General features: G+C 51.2%; 3 protein-coding genes across 6 annotated transcripts in view; 2 read left to right on the top strand and 1 right to left on the bottom strand.

Annotated features, from left to right (window-relative positions):
• Nucleotides 1-1030: 1030 nt before the first annotated feature.
• On the bottom strand, nt 1031-2550 carry rhov (ras homolog family member V). The gene is made up of 3 exons (XM_029002123.1): nt 2296-2550; nt 2144-2202; nt 1031-2061 (listed from the first exon to the last, which is right to left on the bottom strand). The coding sequence occupies exons 1-3, from the start codon at nt 2474-2476 to the stop codon at nt 1615-1617; spliced, it is 687 nt and encodes a 228-aa protein (XP_028857956.1). The 5' UTR covers nt 2477-2550; the 3' UTR covers nt 1031-1614.
• Nucleotides 2551-4088: 1538 nt separating this feature from the next.
• On the top strand, nt 4089-10352 carry vps18 (VPS18 core subunit of CORVET and HOPS complexes). The gene is given in 6 exon segments (XM_029002122.1): nt 4089-4341; nt 4573-4714; nt 5609-5700; nt 6691-8561; nt 9464-9972; nt 9974-10352. Coding segments are annotated over 6 exon segments (2925 nt in total). The 5' UTR covers nt 4089-4250; the 3' UTR covers nt 10194-10352.
• A 776-nt stretch (nt 10353-11128) lies between these two features.
• The window catches only part of ino80 (INO80 complex ATPase subunit), a 31571-nt gene continuing 23695 nt past the window's right edge, over nt 11129-19004 (top strand). Inside the window, exons 1-14 of one of the 4 annotated variants that reach the window (XM_029002118.1) lie at nt 11129-11502; nt 12837-12903; nt 12979-13152; nt 13261-13409; nt 14967-15034; nt 15113-15259; nt 15341-15461; nt 15562-15764; nt 16429-16482; nt 16577-16780; nt 17575-17773; nt 17849-17916; nt 18565-18759; nt 18853-18933. In XM_029002118.1, the coding sequence (XP_028857951.1) occupies nt 13007-13152; nt 13261-13409; nt 14967-15034; nt 15113-15259; nt 15341-15461; nt 15562-15764; nt 16429-16482; nt 16577-16780; nt 17575-17773; nt 17849-17916; nt 18565-18759; nt 18853-18933 (1635 nt within the window). In that variant the 5' untranslated portion in view covers nt 11129-11502; nt 12837-12903; nt 12979-13006. The other 3 variants (XM_029002121.1, XM_029002120.1, XM_029002119.1) reach the window with 3 other exon arrangements.

Raw genomic sequence — 19004 nt, 5'->3', positions numbered from 1 at the left:
TAGGCTACTACCACCCTGACTGGCGAAGCCACCCAGATTCAGCCTGATAGACTTAGAAATGCAAATTTCTATTCATCACAGTGGAATGCATCCTGAACTGCTCTGTTCTTTTGACTCTGCGTAGATAAAACATATTGAAAATATGGAATGAAATGGGTAAAGTAAAAACGGAACACGACCAGTAAAAAGTGAGCCGGCTAGGGACGGGTAAAGAGTTCCGCGCGTAAAAGAGGAGGAAACGGTGTCTGCGTGCGCAGCGAGGCTTCGTTTTAGTGTTTTTTTTTCGCCGCGTGTGACGTCTCTGTCCCCTCACAGTTGTATGAACAGGACGTGGCCAGTCGGCCAGGCGCTTTTCTCAGGCCGAATGTAGATAAGGTGCAACTGTGATGCGCGGTTTACGGTACAGGTGAGTAATACGAGATTTACGGGACGTTTGCCTCATGCAATGACTCACGGTCCTCCAGACAGGGACAGTGGCATCCTCTCTTTGCCTCTTGGGACACAGTCACTGTTGACAGTGTCCAGGTGATCTCTGCGTCGTCCCTCTTCCTGCGTCTGTCACCGGCAGCAGATGCTCATCAGGGCTCATGCGATCAGCCATGACCGTGAATGTGGCGCAAACAACACGGGGAAAGCCAGTTCATACGCTATAAAAATATATATTTTTAAAAATATAAAACATGAAAATATGGTGAAAAAGCACCATGGTTTAAGGTCACATTCTTATTATTTGAAATGTCCCGGCGTCAACTGCAATGTCAGAGCTGCTTTCACTATCGATATCAGGACGTTGTCTGTTTTTTTGGGGGGGTTGGGAATTCCCATCCCTTCCAAATCACAAGTGTTCATCTTTTCAAGAATATTTCTCATCTTACATGCATTCCACATGGTTATGATTGTTTTTGTTTTTTTAGAATAATCGTACTGTTGTCCTTAATCCAAATTAATATGTCTTACTACTGTTCCAGACACGCGTATGGTTCATAATTTAGTCAAGCTAACGACCAGAATAAAAATAAAGAACACAAAATGGCTTTCTTAATTTATTGCCATGAACAAACTTTGTGAAATATGGTTTTAGACAAACTGATACAAATATTTTTTTGTCCATAATAATATTAAAAATCATCATCATCATCCATATGTAACAAATCTTTGGCATTAAAGCAGCAGGCCAATAAAATGTGTATGTCACCAACGTCTGACAGAGTCTTCTACAAGAAGCATAACATGTTAATGTGTGGGCGCGTACGTTCAATATGAACGTGACCTTTGACCCTTGTGTCGTGTGCACAACTCACCAAACCAGCCCTCCTCGCCTTAATAAACAGACCGTCTGCGGACATGAACGAGTGTCAGCTGACCGGTGACACCTTGGTGACACCTAGCCTTGCCATCGGCACAATCGGGGTGAAAAAAAGCCGGCTGACGAGTCCCCCCCCCCCCCCTTTCCCATCCAGACGATGCAAATTCACCGCGTTTGCATGAGAATAGTCCATCCTGAGCTTCGGGGGGGTGGCCCTGTGTCTCTTTATTTCTTCTTCTCCGGCGGCAATAACCATCCGCGCTTTTCAAAGCCACCGGCGGCGGGGGGTGAGACGTTCCTCGCGCGCTTCAGATGAAGCAGAAGAACTTCCTCCAGCCGCACTTGGAGAAGGCCTTGGCGCGCCGGTCCGACAGCCGCCGCTTTTTGGCCTTCCCGCCTTTGTGCTTGATGGCCGCGAATATGGCGGCGTCGAAGGCCTCCTTCAGGTTCTTCTGCGTCAGCGCCGAGCACTCCACGTACTCCGCGGCGCGGATCTTGCCGGACAGAGCCCTGGCCCGAGAGCCCAGCACCGGCTTCACCTTAGACTGGTCCAGGTTAATCAGGACATTGACGTCCAGCAGGAGGTCGGCCTGCGTCCCCACCAGCACGATGGGGGACCTCGGGTTACAGGCCCGGATCTCCGGGATCCATTTCTTGGAGACGTTCTCGAAGGAAGTGGGATTGACCACGCTGAAGCAGAGCATGAAGACGTCCGTTTGTTCGTAGGACAGCGAGCGGATGTTGTCAAACTCGTCCTGGCGAAACAGAACGCGCATTAGAGTCGACGTCACCGTCCACAGTTACCTCTTCCTGATGGTGTGAAGCATCTGGTCGTACCTGTCCAGCGGTGTCGAACAGCTGAATCTGCACCGGAGACCCATCAACTTGGACGTGACCTGGAACAACCAAGGACAATTCGGACCGTCTCTCGTCTCAAGAACACTTTAGAACCCAGGTTTAAGAAGGCTGTTTCACTTTACCACTCTCACCTGTAAAGACGTCAAAAGCCGTCTGTTTGTAGTCCGCGGGATAGCCGTTGCTGGTGTAGCTCACCACCATGCTGGTCTTCCCGACGGCCCCGTCTCCAACCAGCATGCAGCGGACGGCCGGGGACAGGGACGCCGACGGGACGCGCGGCTCTCGGCAGAAGTAGTCCATCCGGGGCGGCATGTCCGAGCGGTCCCCCGAGGATCGCGGTGCTGCCGCTTCTGCGGAGCCAGACGGCCGGATCGTCCCGCAGCCCCTGTCCCCGCCCACCGCGCTCCGCGGTCCCCGCCCACCGAGCGTCGGCCCGCCGCGGCGATTTGCATAGCCACGCCCACCGGCGCCCTAGACCGAGAAAACGACGTGACGAACCTCTGAATCCATCCAACGATATAACACGATACAACACGCATTTAAAACCCATGGCAGAAAACAGACAATTTCGAAAAGAAAAACAGAAATGTTTCCGGGGATTTTTTTGGTTGCGTGTGTGATTGTTGCATAACAACAAGAGCAACATTAATTTCTCATGTAGCCCTAAATCACATACAGTGTGTGTGAATGGGCTTTGCCAGGCCCTACATTTACATTTACATTTACATTTAAGGCGTTTGGCAGACGCCCGTATCCAGAGCGACTTACAACGTGCTTCCATGTTACCATGGATGAAGTGGTCAGTTCTGGTTCACTAGGACCCCAACTATGAATACAATCTTTTTATTCACTCTGTTCTAGTTTCTATACAGAAGTCAGACAAGAAGAAGGTTACAAGTTCATCTAAATCTTCTCTAAAGAGGAAGGTCTTGAGCTGCCGTGTGAAGGTGCTCAGTGACTGAGCTGGAAGTTCATTCCACCACCGAGGGGCCAAGATGGAGAAGAGTCTAGATGAGCGTCTTCCTTTTACCTTCAGAGATGGAGGGACCAGGCGAGCAGTACTGGAGGCTCGGAGTATACAAGGTGCAGTGCGAGGTGTAATAAGGGCTGTGAGGTAGGATGGTGCTACTCCATGTTTGGCTTTGTAGGCCAGCATCAGTATTTAGAACCTGATGCCTGCAGCTACTGGGAGCCGGTGGAGGGAACGTAGCAGAGGGGCGGTGTGGAGAACTTGGGAAGGTTGAAGATCAGTCAGTTGACCCTTCTGCACACAAGGGAAAACTCCACACAAAAAAACCTGTAGGAGAGAGAAAAAGAAAGGAAGAAACGTTGGGACGGAGTGATACAGAGATGAGTGTCCTTCCAGGGTAGAGTGAGCATGCAGGTGGTGTCAGTGCCGGCTTTGTCCAATAAGAGAAAAAGTCCTACAGTTGTAGAGGTGGAAAAGTCCAGTAAAAGTGTAGTATAGAGCATCTGTCCATGTTTGGGTGGTAGGAGCCTAGTGGGTGACACACTCGCCCAGAAGACCCAGGTTCCAACCCCACTTTCTACCATTGTGTCACTGAGCAGGACACTTAACCCTGAGTGTCTCCAGGGGGGGACTGTCCCTGTCACTACTGACTGTAAGTCGCTCTGGATAAGGGCGCCTGGTAAATGCTGTAAATATAAACGTTTGGAGGTGCTGGACAGTGCAGAGTAGGTTTTTGTCCAGTGTCATGGTGGACATTACGTGTCCATTATTGTGCTACTGGTCCGTTTGAAGACCCCTGAAGCTTCAGTTGTTACGGTGGTGGTGAGAGTTAAACTATTCCGAAACTTTTACGTTCGTAACTGTGGAAATAAACAAGGCTGCAGCGAATTTGATGCGGCGACCGCGCCCCCCAGCGGCCGACGCCGGACACGCCGCTTCCGGTCACATGACGTCCGGCCAGAGGATCACCTGACTCGGGCGTGACGCTCGCAAACTGAAACGGCCGCCTGGCTCATCATGGAGCCGCGACGGAACGTCCGCGGCCACCCGCTCTGAGGACGCACCGCGCCCTCCTCTAGGACGTCGCGTCGCTCCTGTCCCCTCGCCGCCGCCGCCATGTCGTCCATTCTTGACGAATATGTCAACTCGCAGAGCACCCGCAACGCCGCTCCGCCGCACAGGGCCAACATCGGCTTAACCCACTCAGGTGAGCGGCCTGCCACTGGCTGGTAGTAGCCTGGTGGTAACACACTCGCCTATGAACCAGAAGACCCAGGTTCAAATCCCACTAACTACCATCGTGTCCCTGAGCAGGACACTTAACTCTGAGTGTCTCCGGGGGGGGGGGACTGTCCCTGTAACTACTGATTGTAAGTCGCTCTGGATAAGGGCGCCTGGTAAATGCCGTAAATGTAAAATGTCTGTGTTGTGGATGCAGGATTCGTGAACGTGAGCCTGGTGGAGGAGAAGCCCATTTTCAACAAGCAGAGGATCGATTTCTCGCCGCCTGAGAAGATCAACCACTTCGCCGTGTGCAACAGTCAGCTGTGCATGAGTCTGGGGAAAGACACTCTTCTCAGGTAACCTGAGGGTGGCCTGCAGCAAACAGTAACGGCCAAAAGGCTCCCAACTCTGTAAACTGACGAACGAGTGAGTCTCCTGCACGGTGCATTTAACCCTGCATCACCCCGGGGAGCAGTGTGTGGGGACGGTACCCTCATCAAGGGGACCTCAGTGGCGCCTTGGCGGTTCGGCATTCGAACCCACAACCTTCTGATTATAGGTCTGCTTCCTCACCCACTAGGCCACTGCTGTCATGCTGTCAGGAGAACAGAGTGTGCAATAGACAATTTGGGGACACTTTATTCTGCAATAGACATTTTAGGGACACTTTAGGGAAAGCAATCCTTGGTTTTATTTTTATTGTGTTAACTAAAAATCTTGCAGGTTATATCAACAGTGTTTAAAAAGAAGAAAAGACATTTACATTTTACAATTACAGCATTTATCAGACGCCCTTATCCAGAGCGACTTACAATCAGTAAATACAGGGACAGTCTCCCTGAAGCAATTTTTAGTTAATGTCATACAAAATGTAGCTCGCACAAAACAGTTGACATTATGCATATGCAATTGTTGGAGTAATACTGGTTACTTTGTTACTGAATTGTTCTTGTTGGAGTAATACTGGTTACTTTATTAACGATGATTTGTGTTAATTTGTCCCCGCCAGGGGACGTTGTACGAGCGAGCACTAACTGTGCCTCGTAAAGGTCCTGTCTACATGTACGCAGATATTCCATCATTAACAGGATATTTCTGAATGACCCTAAACCCTCGGTAGAGAATATATACTGTAATTTAAAATGTTCTTGAAGATGTTTTCTTCGTAATCGTGCTCAGTTTTAGTTCAACCTTAACGCATTAATTGAAATGATTGTGCTGATGATACAGATTATGGTGTTGTTACATAGGATCGATCTTGGGAAACCCGATCAGCCGAACCAGGTGGAATTGGGCCGCAAAGATGACAGCAAAGTGCACAAGATTTTCCTGGACCCAACAGGTACTGTTTGCACGACATTGTTCACTAGGGGGTGTGACGTATTTTGCAGGCACGTGGAGCTTGAAAAGAGCACAAGCAGGTAGTAAGCGGTAGTAAGCGGAGTTTGGACCTGGGACTTTGTGCTCTTCTGGTTCCATTCTGAGGAAACCTGCTTAAATAACACATCGCGGACTGCATATGTTATGGTGCATAATTCCCTACGGAACCTCTGCCTGTGTGGAGTGCAGGACGAGTCTCTACACCGGGCGGCCCAGAATATCATTTAGTCAAAGTCAGCTTTATTGTACAGGACATACAGAGAATTGAAATTTCGTTACTCTCAGACCCATGGTGCTTACAAGTAACATTGAATACAACACAGTAACATTGAATAAAACACAGTAACATTGAATAAAACACAGTAACATTGAATAAAACACAGTAACATTGAATAAAACACAGTAACATTGAATACAACACAGTAAAATTGAATACAAAGGTATAAATACAATTTTAAAAACACCATATACAAATAAGGGCACATGGTGGAGAGTGCAAAACCATGTAGTGCAACAGAGGTAAGTTTAAAATGACAAAGTGACAAGTGAGGTAGTTGGCAGACCAAAGCTGCACAGAGTGACTGGTGCACGGTCAGTTTGTGTGTGTGTGTGTGTGTTAGGGTTCAGAAAGGTTGTGGAGCAGAAGAGGGGAGTGGGGGCAGAGCCGGGATTTACACACTACAACCGAGACAGGAAGCTTCGCGCAACGCCACCACGCGTTACGTTGTGCGTTGGCTGGCTGTAAAGGCGTGAAATCAGACATCTGTACCCCGCCGTGCGGACAAATAACACGAACATTATGGGATTTTTGGAATTATTGTTGGTACGGGTTAAAATTATGGTGCAAGTTTGCTAATTGTGGTAAGTCTGTTTATTTCAGAGACGACTGCACACTCGCCACACCCCTGTAATCCACACCGTGGAGCATTTACATAATCGCTCTTCCTTCCAGGATCCCACCTGGTGATCAGCCTGAGCACGAACGAGTGCGTGTACCTGAACAGGAACACCCAGAAGGTGCGCGGCCTCTCGCGGTGGAGGGGTCACCTGATCGAGAGCGTGGGCTGGAACAAGGCGCTGGGCACCGAGACCAGCACCGGCCCCATCCTGGTCGGCACCAGCCAGGGCGCCATCTTCGAGGCGGAGATCTCGGCGTCGGAGGGCACCCTGTTCAACACCAACCCGGACCAGTACTTCCGGCAGGTCCACGCCCTGGAGGAGGACGGCCGGCCGGCGCCGGCCTGCTGCCTGGAGGTGGAGCGCGGCGCGGAGTCCAAGTGCTTCATCGTGGCCACCACCCGCAAGCGCCTCTTCCAGTTCGTGGGCAAGGCGGCCGAGGGGTCCGAGCAGCAGGGCTTCGGCTCCGTTTTCGCCCAGAACCAGGAGCCCCTGCCCAGCTTCCAGGAGTTCCCCGTCAACATGGGCTACAGCGAGATCACCTTCTACACCCCCAAGCTCCGCTCGTGCCCCAAGGCCTTCGCCTGGATGATGGGCAACGGCGTGCTGTACGGCCAGCTGGACTACGCCCGGCCCGATTCGCTGCTCAGCGACGTCAGGGTGTGGGAGTACACGCCGGACATCGACTTCAGCTTCAACAAGCCCATCTCCATCGTGCTCACCCAGTTCCACTTCCTGCTGCTGCTCCCGGACCGAGTCAAGGCCGTCTGCACCCTGAACGGGCAGGTGGTGCACGAGGACGTCTTCCCCGACAAATTCGGCTCCCTGAAGAAGATGATCAAGGACCCGGTGGGCGGCCTGGTCTGGATCTACACCGAAAAGGCGGTCTTCCGCTACCACGTCCAGAGGGAGGCCAGGGACGTCTGGCAGATGTACATGAACATGAACAAGTTCGACCTGGCCAAGGAGTACTGCCGGGAGCGTCCCGAGTGCATGGACATGGTCCTGGCCAAGGAGGCGGAGCACTGCTTCCAGAACAAGCGCTACCTGGAGAGCGCCAAGTGCTACGCCCTCACGCAGAACTACTTCGAGGAGATCGCCCTGAAGTTCATCGAGGCCAAGCAAGAGGACGCCCTGAAGGAGTTCCTCCTGAAGAAGCTCAACAGCCTCAAGGCCAGCGAGAAGACCCAGACCACTCTGCTGCTGACGTGGCTGACGGAGCTCTACCTGAACCGCCTGGGCGTCCTGGAGAACGATCTCTCCGGCGGCAGCGCGTACAAGGCCAGCCGCGAGGAGTTCCGGCACTTTCTAAACGAGCAGAAGCACAAGGAGAGCTTCTACAACAACCGCAGCACCATCTATGACCTGCTGGCCAGCCACGGGAACGTGGAGGACATGGTGTACTTCTCGGTGATCATGAAGGACTACGAGAGGGTCATCTCCCACTACTGCCAGCACGACGACTACGGCGCCGCCCTGGACGTGCTGGCCAAGCACTGCGACGAGAAGCTCTTCTACAAGTTCTCGCCGGTGCTCATGCAGCACATCCCCAACAAAGTGGTGGACGCCTGGATCCAGATGGGCGGCCGGCTGGACCCCAAGAATCTCATCCCGGCCCTGGTGAACTACAGCCAGATGGGCGGAACGCGGCAGATCAGCGAGGCCATCCGCTACATGGAGTTCTGCATCAACAGGCTGGAGGTGAAGGAGGAGGCCATCCACAACTACCTGCTCTCGCTGTACGCCAAGTACGAGCCCGACTCGCTGCTGGCGTACCTGAAGGCGGCCGGCACGCACGCCTCCGAGATCCACTACGACTTGAAATACGCCCTGCGGCTGTGCGCCGAACACGGCTACCTGCAGGCATGCGTGCTGGTCTACAAGATAATGGAGCTTTACGAAGAGGCCGTGGACCTGGCCTTAAAGGTACGTGATTAGTCAAGTCCGCTTTATTGTCAATTCTGCCACATGTACAGGACATGCAGAGAATTGAAATTACGTTACTCTCTGACCCATACAAGTAACATTAAATACAAAAACAGTAACAGTAACATTGAATACAGAGTATAAATACAATAAAAAAAAAAACACAATATACAATTTTAAAAACACCATATACAAATAAGGGCACATGGTGGAGAGTGCAAAACCAGGAGAGTGCAAAACCAATAGTGCAACAGAGTTTAAGTTTAAAGTGACGAAGTGAAAGTGAGGTAGTTGGCAGACCAGAGCTGCACAGAGTGACTGGTGCATGGTCAGTTTGTGTGTTTTAGGGTTCAGAAAGTTTGTGGAGCTGAAGAGGGGAGTGAGGGGAGTGGGGGCAGAGCTGGGAGGGAGTTATTATTTCAAATATACTCAGTATGCCATAGATATTTTTCCGATTCCTCTAGAGCATTGAATCTCATTTTATATACTTTATTTACATAGTTTGTGGCACTTAAAATTATTATTATTTAAAAATTTTGCGTTAAATAATAAATGTATTCTGTATTCAGGAATGTATTCTGTTCCAGTACATTAAAAAATTTATCCAGAATTTTTTTTCGATATCATGTTAAGATTTTAAATGTATGTGTTTATTATTATGTGTTATTATTATTTAATTGTATTTTCTTACTGTGTTGTGAATTGTGAATGACCTTCATTTATTATTGAATGTAATTTTTCGGATACGATTCTAAAATTGACCTGTTATTTAAGAAACCGGTTATGAATACTGCATTGTGAAATATAACATGGACTGAATACACCAAAATGTGTACAACATACAACTTTTTGTGACTAATACTCTTTAGTTTGACTTTTTTTTTTTTTCCTTCTTCTCATAGGTGGACGTGGACTTGGCAAAGTCTTGTGCAGACCTCCCAGAGGATGACGAGGAACTGAGGAAGAAGCTGTGGCTGAAAATCGCCCGTCATGTAGTGCAGGAGGAGAAGGACGTGAAGAAGGCCATGAACTGCCTGTCCAGCTGTAACCTGCTGAAGATCGAGGACATCCTGCCTTTCTTCCCAGACTTTGTCACCATTGACCACTTCAAGGAGGCCATCTGCCTCTCACTGCAGGAGTACAACCGGCACATCGAGGAGCTGAAGCAGGAGATGGAGGAGGCCACCGAAAGTGCCAAGCGCATCCGCGAAGACATCCAGGAGATGCGCAACAAGTACGGCGTGGTGGAGTCCCAGGAGACGTGCGCCTCGTGCGACTTCCCCCTGCTCAACCGGCCTTTCTACCTCTTCCTGTGTGGCCACATGTTCCACTACGACTGCCTCTTCCAAGAGGTCACCCCCCACCTCTCCGCATACAAGCAGAACAAGCTGGAGGACCTGCAGAAGAAGCTGTCCGCCGCCACTCAGACGGGCAAGACCCGTCACCCGGCCCAAAGAGGACGACGCCATCAGCCTGGGAAAGGGTCACGTGAGCCGAGAACAGATCAAGTCGGACATGGACGACATCATCGCGTCCGAGTGCGTGTACTGTGGCGAGCTGATGATCAAGTCGATCGATAAGCCCTTCATCGATCCTCAGAGGTTCGAGGAAGAGATGCACAGCTGGCTTTGAGTGTGGAACTGTGACACGTGTTTATAATCTGCATCGTTACAACATGCCGCATGGCCAATAAAACGAAATATGTAAATGGAATTAACATTTGCAACATTATCAGTAGTGCTTTAACATGCATTCTGAATTCATCTTAATAAAACTGTTCTTTGTAATCGAGTACACTGGGTTTTCTTACATTTTCTGACATTCCAGTTAAATTAATATTGTGATTTTCAGTGGTGTTGATCACAATACCTTTTGCTTATTATATTTCCTTGTTTTCTTAATTCCTTTATTTACACTGAAGTACAGCTACTTCTAGCATTATCTCAGTCGTAAGAGGGATTTTCAACTGTAAAAAAGGCTATACTACAAGCTATACTACATCTCTCCATGAACCAGATTGTGCTTCATTTTGAACTCAATATTAAAACAATGTTATAATACATTATACATTAATACATTATTACATTGTTTAACTGAGTATATGTTCACTGTATACCTTCACATGGTCACATTACTGTCATTCCACCACACTGTAATAAACAGTATTCTGGAATTATTGTTTTCTGATCTTTAACCATAGCAATGGTAACTTAAGAGTAGCTTTCGTGGGGATAATACAAAGAAGAAGAAAAATTAAGAAACATTTTTTTTTTTTTGCTGGAACAACTGGACCAATTGAATGTAATCTGGCGTAATTTGTGTGTAGATTTTGAAGACCCTAAACATTTATTGAGATAAAAAAAATGATGAAATATCCACTAACATTATCGACGTAGAACATAGCCAAAGCGATTAAAATCGCGTCATAATTTCGATCCGTCACGTGAATCCGTAAAATAATATCGGATCGTCGGGAAATCTCGCGATAGCTCGTCGCGCCGAGTTTCCTTGTCCGTGACGTCACAGGGCGCTCGGAAACGTTCGGCTTTCGCAGACGTGACCAATGGATTTCGGACGGCGCGAACGCCGCGGCCGCAGGGGCGCGTTTTCGGGCGTGAAAACGAAGCGCCGTCGCGCCCGGCGCCGGCGGCGGCCCGCGTCCGTGTCCGCCGGCGGCCCGGACGCGCCTGTGCGCGGCCCGAAAGGCGCGTTTCCGCGCACCGCGCCGCTCTGCGCTCGGCTGCGCGGCCTGCCCGCTGCTCCGTCCTCGCCATGGCGCCGCGTCCCTGCTCTCTCGGTTACTGAAAGTGGCCGCCTCTCCGCCGCTGCCGACTCGACGCCCGCACTCACTCGCTGCCCGCAACCGCCATTTTGGAGACGGGGAGCAGAGAGTCGGCAGCAGCGGACGGCGGGCGGAAAGCAGGGGGACGCGGGGCCCGAGGTGAGCAAGTGTTCGCGGCGGCGACCGGGGGGAAACATGGCCGGGAGGGAGTTGAGGATTAGAAGCGGGGATCGGAGCGGCGGCCGGCGCGACTCCCGCGGCGCCGAGGCATAAAAGGGGCGACGGGCGAGAGGCCGCCGACGTCGCGCCTAAAACAACAGCCATGCGATTAAAAGTGATTTTAGTCGTCCGTCCGAGCGGCGGCGGCCTTAAAGAGACAGAACCCGAGTCTGGACGCTTCGAACCGGGGGACGCGGGTGAATAATGGAGGTTACGCGCGTCAGGGCGCCGCGTTGGCCCGCCGCGCTAGCCCCCCGGCGCCGCCGCCGCAGCGCTCGCCAAATAAACGCGGCCGAGCCGGACGGTTCGGACCGGCGGAGGACCTCCACGCAGGCGAGGCGTGAGCGGCTTCCCGGCCGCCGCGCAACTCGACCCCCGGGGGTTCGGGCGGACGTCGCTCGCGTTAGCCTAGCGGCTAGCGGGATGCTAAAGCGAGGTCCCCGGCGTCGGCGTAGCTCGCCCGGACGCGGCGTCTCGACTCCCAGCGCAAGTCGTGGCCGCGCTCCGCTGGCGTCCGGAGGGGGGATCGGCGTGGCCGGTCGGCGAGCCTGCGGTCCCGCTGCGAAATTCGGCTTTTATATTTTTAAAAAAAAAAAAAAAGTGGAAATGGCCACAAACACGTGCGGCGAGCTTCCATAAAGCTCGGCATGTGCGAGCACTGGAATTCAGATTATAAATCGATTAGGGTTTTCAGTTCCATAGAATAAAAAAAAACAAAAAAAACTCACTCTTATAGATTGTGCCAGGATGAATATTTATGAATATTTATATTTCTGAAAAATAAAAGTGATGCACAAGCACAAGGCCAGTAATATATGTATGAAATACATATATAAAATATTAATAGAAGCCACGTGGTCATTGATTCCTTTCTGTGATCATACCCATATTTTCCCAGAATGGATGTATAGGCCGCTGGTTCGCATTGCCCATGTCCTCTTCTGCATGCGTGTTGGAGAGTAACATCTAAAACAGTCTATAATAAAATCTATAATCACATCTTGTACACATCTTAGCCATCCTAATTTTATTTGTTTGGCCTTTTTTGGTTTGTTTTCAGCCAACGTTCCTTTAAAAACACTGTACCTTTAAATTAATGTGCTTTAAAAAATAGAATCACCCCATAATGATAAATCATCAAATGCCAGTACGTTGAGAACCGTGCGCAAATAAATCGCTAAGTCATGTAAAAGGGTGGAAATGGGATTCGTACTCTTCTGTATTTCCATGGTCCTGGAAATAGTCGCTAAAAATATCGACTTTTTTGGGGCTAGATTCGAGCGTGTCGATTTCAAGTCCTGGGTGTTGGAGCTCAGAATGACGAGGACCCAATTCCCAAAGGTAGCCACCTCGGCGCAACCATTCGTTCGCTGCCTTTTGCTTAATGTCCCTAATGGCGCTGGCGGCTCTGTGCAGTGAGAACCGGTGCCCTTTCTGGGTCTCTATGGCCTCGGAGCAGGATGGCGCCGGGCAGCAGGCGGCCTGCTCGAAGCTGGCCAAGCCCCTTCACCTGCAGTACCTGGAGCGGTGCCTCAAGCTGGACGGCTTCCTTCGGCAGACGGCCGTCGTCTTCAACAGGGACATCTCTAGGTGGGACCCGCCGGCCAGTCACCAGAACAGCTCAGCTGTGCAGAAGTGTCTTCGCTTTTTAAAAGTTGAAAGCGACTGTTTGTCCTTCTATGTCCTTCTCGGCTCCAGTGACGACAGCGACGACTGCCTGGTCGAGGGGTCCTCCCTGGAACCCCCCAATCCTCACGCACCCCTACCGGCACTGAAAGAGGAGCCGCTGGAACCCGGGGAGGCCGCGGGACTCTCAGAATGTACCCTGAATGGAGCGTTGCTGCAGGGTGGGTGCTGCTAGGGATTTTATTTAGTATTTAACACATGCATTCACTCTCTGGCGCTTTGTTTCATGCCACGTTTTAAGCATGCCCCACCCGCTGCTCCCTGGGCACTAAGCGTGACGCAGGGTTAAATGCAGAGGACACATTTCCTTGTGTCGCCGCTTGCTGCGCGTCAGAATGACAAAAAGAACCACTATTTCACTACGTTATGTCAAAAAGTAAATAACATTTGAGACGGTAGAATTTAAGGGTCGCTCGAAACACATTAAGTGCCTCAACAGCCGAGTCAAGTTGAGTTTTAAGCATTTAAACAACGTTACATACTGACATAAAGTGACCGCGTACGACAGACAAACCGGTAAAGTGTAAAACCACAGTACACAGAACATGCTGGACAGACAGACAGACGGACAGAGAGCGAGACAGACAGAGAGCGAGACAGACAGAGAGCGAGACAGACAGAGAGCGAGACAGGCAGAGAGCGAGACAGGCAGAGAGCGAGACAGGCAGAGAGCGAGACAGACAGAGAGCGAGACAGACAGAGAGCGAGACAGACAGAGAGCGAGACAGACAGAGAGCGAGACAGACAGAGAGCGAGACAGACAGAGAGCGAGACAGACAGAGAGCGAGACAGACAGAGAGCGAGACAGACAGAGAGCGAGACAGACAGAGAGCGAGGACAGACAGAGAGCGAGACAGACAGAGAGCGAGACAGACAGAGAGCGAGACAGACAGAGAGCGAGACAGACAGAGAGCGAGACAGACAGAGAGCGAGACAGACAGAGAGCGAGACAGACAGAGAGCGAGACAGAGAGCGAGAGCGAGACAGACAGAGAGCGAGAGCGAGACAGACAGAGAGCGAGAGCGAGACAGACAGAGAGCGAGAGCGAGACAGACAGACAGACAGACAGACAGAGAGCGAGACAGACAGACAGACAGAGAGCGAGCGAGCGAGACAGACAGACAGACAGAGAGCGAGAGCGAGACAGAGAGCGAGACAGAGAGCGAGAGCGAGACAGACAGAGAGCGAGACAGACAGAGAGCGAGACAGACAGAGAGCGAGACAGACAGAGAGCGAGACAGACAGAGAGCGAGACAGACAGAGAGCGAGACAGAGAGCGAGACAGACAGACAGACAGAGAGCGAGCGAGACAGAGAGCGAGCGAGACAGAGAGCGAGCGAGACAGAGAGCGAGCGAGACAGAGAGCGAGCGAGACAGACAGAGAATGAGACAGACAGACAGACAGAGAATGAGAGAGACAGACAGACAGAGAATGAGAGAGACAGAGAACGAGACAGACAGACGCGAAGGTGCAGAGTAACAAATGAGTAAACGCTGCCGTAAAGTGATTGTCATTGTGAGACACTGCAGCACAGCACATGGTGACACGGTGAAACATGTCCTCTGCATTGAACAGTCACTCTCGGTGAGCAGTGGGCGCCATGACAGGTGCCCGGGGAGAAGTGTGTGGGACCTCGGTGGCGGCTCGGGATTCGAACCCGCTGGCCAACATTCACATCTTTAGGACTTTGAGCAGCTCATTTATAACGTTTCCACAGAGCAAAAAGCGGACAAAGCGAGCCTGTACAACTTCTCCAAGCTGAAGAAGAGTCGCAAGTGGCTGAAGGTGCGTATGCTCGCTCGCTCGCGGGTGCGACCGCCGCCCGGCGTCCGTCGCTTAACGCGCCTCTCGTGCTCCCCTAAGGGCATCCTGCTCAGCGACGACACCACGGATTCGGACACGGACTCCGACGACTCGGACTTCTCCATGTCCCGAGACGAGCTGCAGGACATGCTGCGGCTGCACAAGTTCACCCGACTCCACCAGAGCAAGTTCCACTCGGACCGCGAGGTGGGTCCGGGGGTCCCGACTCCCGTACCTCCCCGTAAACGCCGCGGCGCGCTGACCGCTTCTTGGCCTTCCCCCGTGCAGCTGCAGCAGTACCAGTACTACAGCACCGGCCTCCTTTCCTCCCACGACCCCTTCTACGAGCAGCAGCGCCACCTGCTGGGGCCCAAGAAGAAGAAGATCAAGGACGACAAGAAGTTCAAGGGCAAGTGGCCGCCTGTCCCCCTGACCAAGTGCAACCAAGCGGCGCTTCAGTCGTACATTTACGTTTTTTTTTTGTTTTTTTTTTGCCTCTCCGTAAATAGCCAAACTGAAGAAGGTGAAGAAGAAGAAGAAACGGGGCGAGGACTTCTCAGCAGAGGGCCGGCCGTACGTCACGAAAATCTTCGCCAAGTTCTCCCTCGACCCCGCCGCGCCGCAGGCGAAGAAGAAACACTTGACCGTCGAGCAGCTGAACGCGCGCAGGCGGAAGGTCTGGCTCGCCATCGCCAAAAAGGAGAACCCCAAGGTAGGCGGGCGGGGCCGAGTCGGTCAGTAGCCTAGTGGGTAACACACTCGCCTATGAACCAGAAGACCCAGGTTCAAACCCCACTTACTAACATCGTGTCCCTGAGCAAGACACTTAACCCTGAGTGTCTCCAGGGGGGGACTGTCCCTGTAACTACTGATTGTAAGTCGCTCTGGATAAGGGCGTCTGATACATGCCGTAAATGTAAATGGTCAGGGTCGCGTTCAATTCGGGGCGCCGATTTCATTCCTTTTTTCGTCCTCAAAGATATTTTTTTTTATTGATTTTAAGCAAGAGAAAGAAGACGACAAAAAAAGAATTAAAAACTAATTAAATAAAAATACGACGCACACAATATAAACAAGATCTCACTACGTAAATCAATTCTGTAAGAGTTACATACAAAGAACGGGATAACATTATAGGAAAAATGGCAATTTGGTCCTATTGGAAGTACAATATTGATTATAATAACGCGTGCAACTCTAAACCCACCAACCTTTCCACATAATAATAATAATAATAACCCCGTCCTCATGCCAGATCGATTAACCCAGTAAAGGTCCACAAACAGTATTTTGTCGTCTTGTTCTTTTTAATTATGCTAATAGTCGGATTCTGATGCTGAAGGCCAATTTCATTCTGATCGTTTTTTTGGTCCTAGGCTTTCAAGCAGAAGGTGTCTGCGAAGAACTTCGTTTTATCCAATGCCAAGAAGGTACCAAAACCTCTCAGGTCCAATAGCAAAAAGGTTTTTGAATTGCGTGTTTAACTACCGACGTGGGTTGTATTGCCGTGTGCTCGTGCTCCAGCTGGCGCACCAGTGCATGCGCGAGGTCCGCCGCGCTGCCATCCAGGCCCAGAAGAACTGCAAGGAGACGCTGCCGCGCGCCCGCCGCCTCACCAAGGAGATGCTGCTCTACTGGAAGAAGTACGAGAAGGTGGAGAAGGAGCACCGGAAGCGGGCGGAGAAGGAGGCCCTGGAGCAGCGCAAGCTGGACGAGGAGATGCGAGAGGTACCGGAAAGCCGCAGGGACACCCGGAACGCGAAACGAGACCGAATCTGTAGGCATCTTAACAGTACGTCCCTCTACGATCATACATGTCTACATAGTTCACCGATCCGGTAGTTTTACGTTTAAAACTAGTACTAGTAGAAGGCTGCTAGTAGCCTGGTGGGTAACACACTCGCCTGTGGACCAGTGGGTCAGTGGTGGTCTAGCGGTTAAGGAAGCGGCCCCGTAATCAGAAGGTTGCCGGTTTGAATCTGAGGTGCCACTGAGCAAAGCACCGTCCCCACACACTGCTCCCCGGGCGCCTGTCATGGCTGCCCACTGCTCACTCAGGGTGATGGGTTAAATGCAGAGGACACATTTCACTGTGTGCATCATGTGCTGTGCTGCTGTGTATCACATGTGACAATCACTTCACTTTAAGAAGGCCCAGGTTCAAACCCCACTTACTACCATCGTGTCCCTGAGCAGGACACTTAACCCTGAGTGTCTCCAGGGGGGGGGGGGGGGGGCTGTCCCTGTCACTACTGACTAAGTCGCTCTGGATAAGGACTTCTGGTAAATACTGTAAATGTAGTACGTTTGCTTGCTCTACGTCACGTGCTGCTGCGTACGTCGCTTCCGTATTCCAGAACTTTCTCAGCCGTGTGTCTCCTTCTAAAAGACACGCAAATTTTAGGGTCCTCATATTTTGGTCCTCAACATTTGGTGGTGAAAATTTGCCGTGGTCACTGCAAAGTCCTGTAAACTCTGTTGTAAAAGAACCCGGCACAGTTGTAAATTGCGCAACATTCCAGGCCAAGCGGCAGCAGAGGAAGCTGAACTTCCTGATCACGCAGACGGAGCTGTACGCCCACTTCATGGGGGGCAAGCAGAAGGCCGCGGGGGGCGACGGCGCGCAGGAGGAGATCCTGAGGAAGCTGGAGGACAACAGCGCCCAGAGGCAGATCGACATTGGCGGCGGGGTCATGGTGAACGTGGGCCAGGAGGACTATGGTAGGAGGCCGAGCAAGTTAAATGTCGCTGTGGAGTTACTGTGGTGTTCGCTCATCACCCTGATCATCATTACAGACAGCGAATATTACAAGGCTCAGGCGCTGAGGAACGCCAGACAGGCCTACCAGGTCCACCAGGCAAGGGTAAGGTCCTCCATACAGCACCTTTTTGAAGGTCCCCTGACGGGAAGTTTTGTTGGTCCCCTAATTCCGTATCTGAAGTCTCCTTCCGAAATTCAGCCTCGGTGCAGAACTAGTCACTTTGTTCCAGTCCCACAATGAGATTTCCCAGCATGCACCGTTACGGTGTCTGTAGCTTAAAATGCTAACGAGGAGGAGAGCGGCCAATAGAAATTGAAATGACATCATCAACGCCGTCCACCAACCACAATGTTTGGGGCTTTCTGATTGGCGAAGCAGAACGGCCAAATCACTCTTTACACCTATCGCCATTTCTACCCTCTGCAGGACCATAGACAGCCTAGCGGAACTCGTGTTAAGGTTTAATCATCTCACAAAGTCCCATCTTCATAACATGGGACCTTTAAATAAAAGAAAGTTAAACAGACAATGTGGCTCCAGCTTTGCCTGTTTGCCAAAAAATCACATTTTAACCTATTAACACTCCAATATTGTAGCAAGTCCTTCATAGAATGGCCATGAATTCGTGAAATATCCTAAATATTGATCTTTGGTTGTGCTTTATGAATATTTTTTATCTCTGAATTTTTTTTGAAAGGTTGAGCTACACTTGCTTTAGAAAAGAATTTTTTTTTAATTAAAACCCAACAGACCAGGTTATTTGACGAGGAGGCCAAAGACAGCCGCTCTGCGTCCCTCCACGTGTCCGGCTTCGGCGAGAGCTACAGCCTGTCCAACCCTTCCATACGGGCCGAGGAGGACCTCCCCCAGCCCACCGTCTTCAACGGCAAGCTCAAGGGCTACCAGCTGAAGGGCATGAACTGGCTGGCTAACCTGTACGAGCAGGTAAGACCCGGACCTTGAGGGGTCAGTTCCCGGCGGGACCAGGGACCAAAGTCTCGGGGTCGCGTGACCAGTGTCCTGTCGCATCTCTTGAAGGGCATCAACGGCATCCTGGCGGATGAGATGGGTTTGGGCAAAACCGTGCAGAGCATCGCCCTGCTGGCTCACCTGGCAGAGGTAGGCGCTTCGGAGCCGCGACCTTCCCTCTACATCTCAGATGTTGCCTGTTAGGTCGGGAAGATTTGCTG

This window comes from Denticeps clupeoides, chromosome 14 (genome assembly GCF_900700375.1).
Source record: "Denticeps clupeoides chromosome 14, fDenClu1.1, whole genome shotgun sequence".
NCBI lineage: Eukaryota > Metazoa > Chordata > Actinopteri > Clupeiformes > Denticipitidae > Denticeps > Denticeps clupeoides.
The sequence above is the reverse complement of the archived record's forward strand: the minus strand, read 5'-3'. Positions and strand labels throughout refer to the sequence as shown.

Coding starts and splice junctions, on each gene's coding strand:
- rhov (XM_029002123.1), bottom strand. CDS start 2,476: ATGCCGCCCCGGATGGACTACTTCTGCCGAGAGCCGCGCGTCCCGTCG. Junction 2,203..2,295: donor GGCTTTTGACGTCTTTACAG/GTGAGAGTGGTA, acceptor TGGTTGTTCCAG/GTCACGTCCAAGTTGATGGG. Junction 2,062..2,143: donor TGTTCGACACCGCTGGACAG/GTACGACCAGAT, acceptor CTGTTTCGCCAG/GACGAGTTTGACAACATCCG.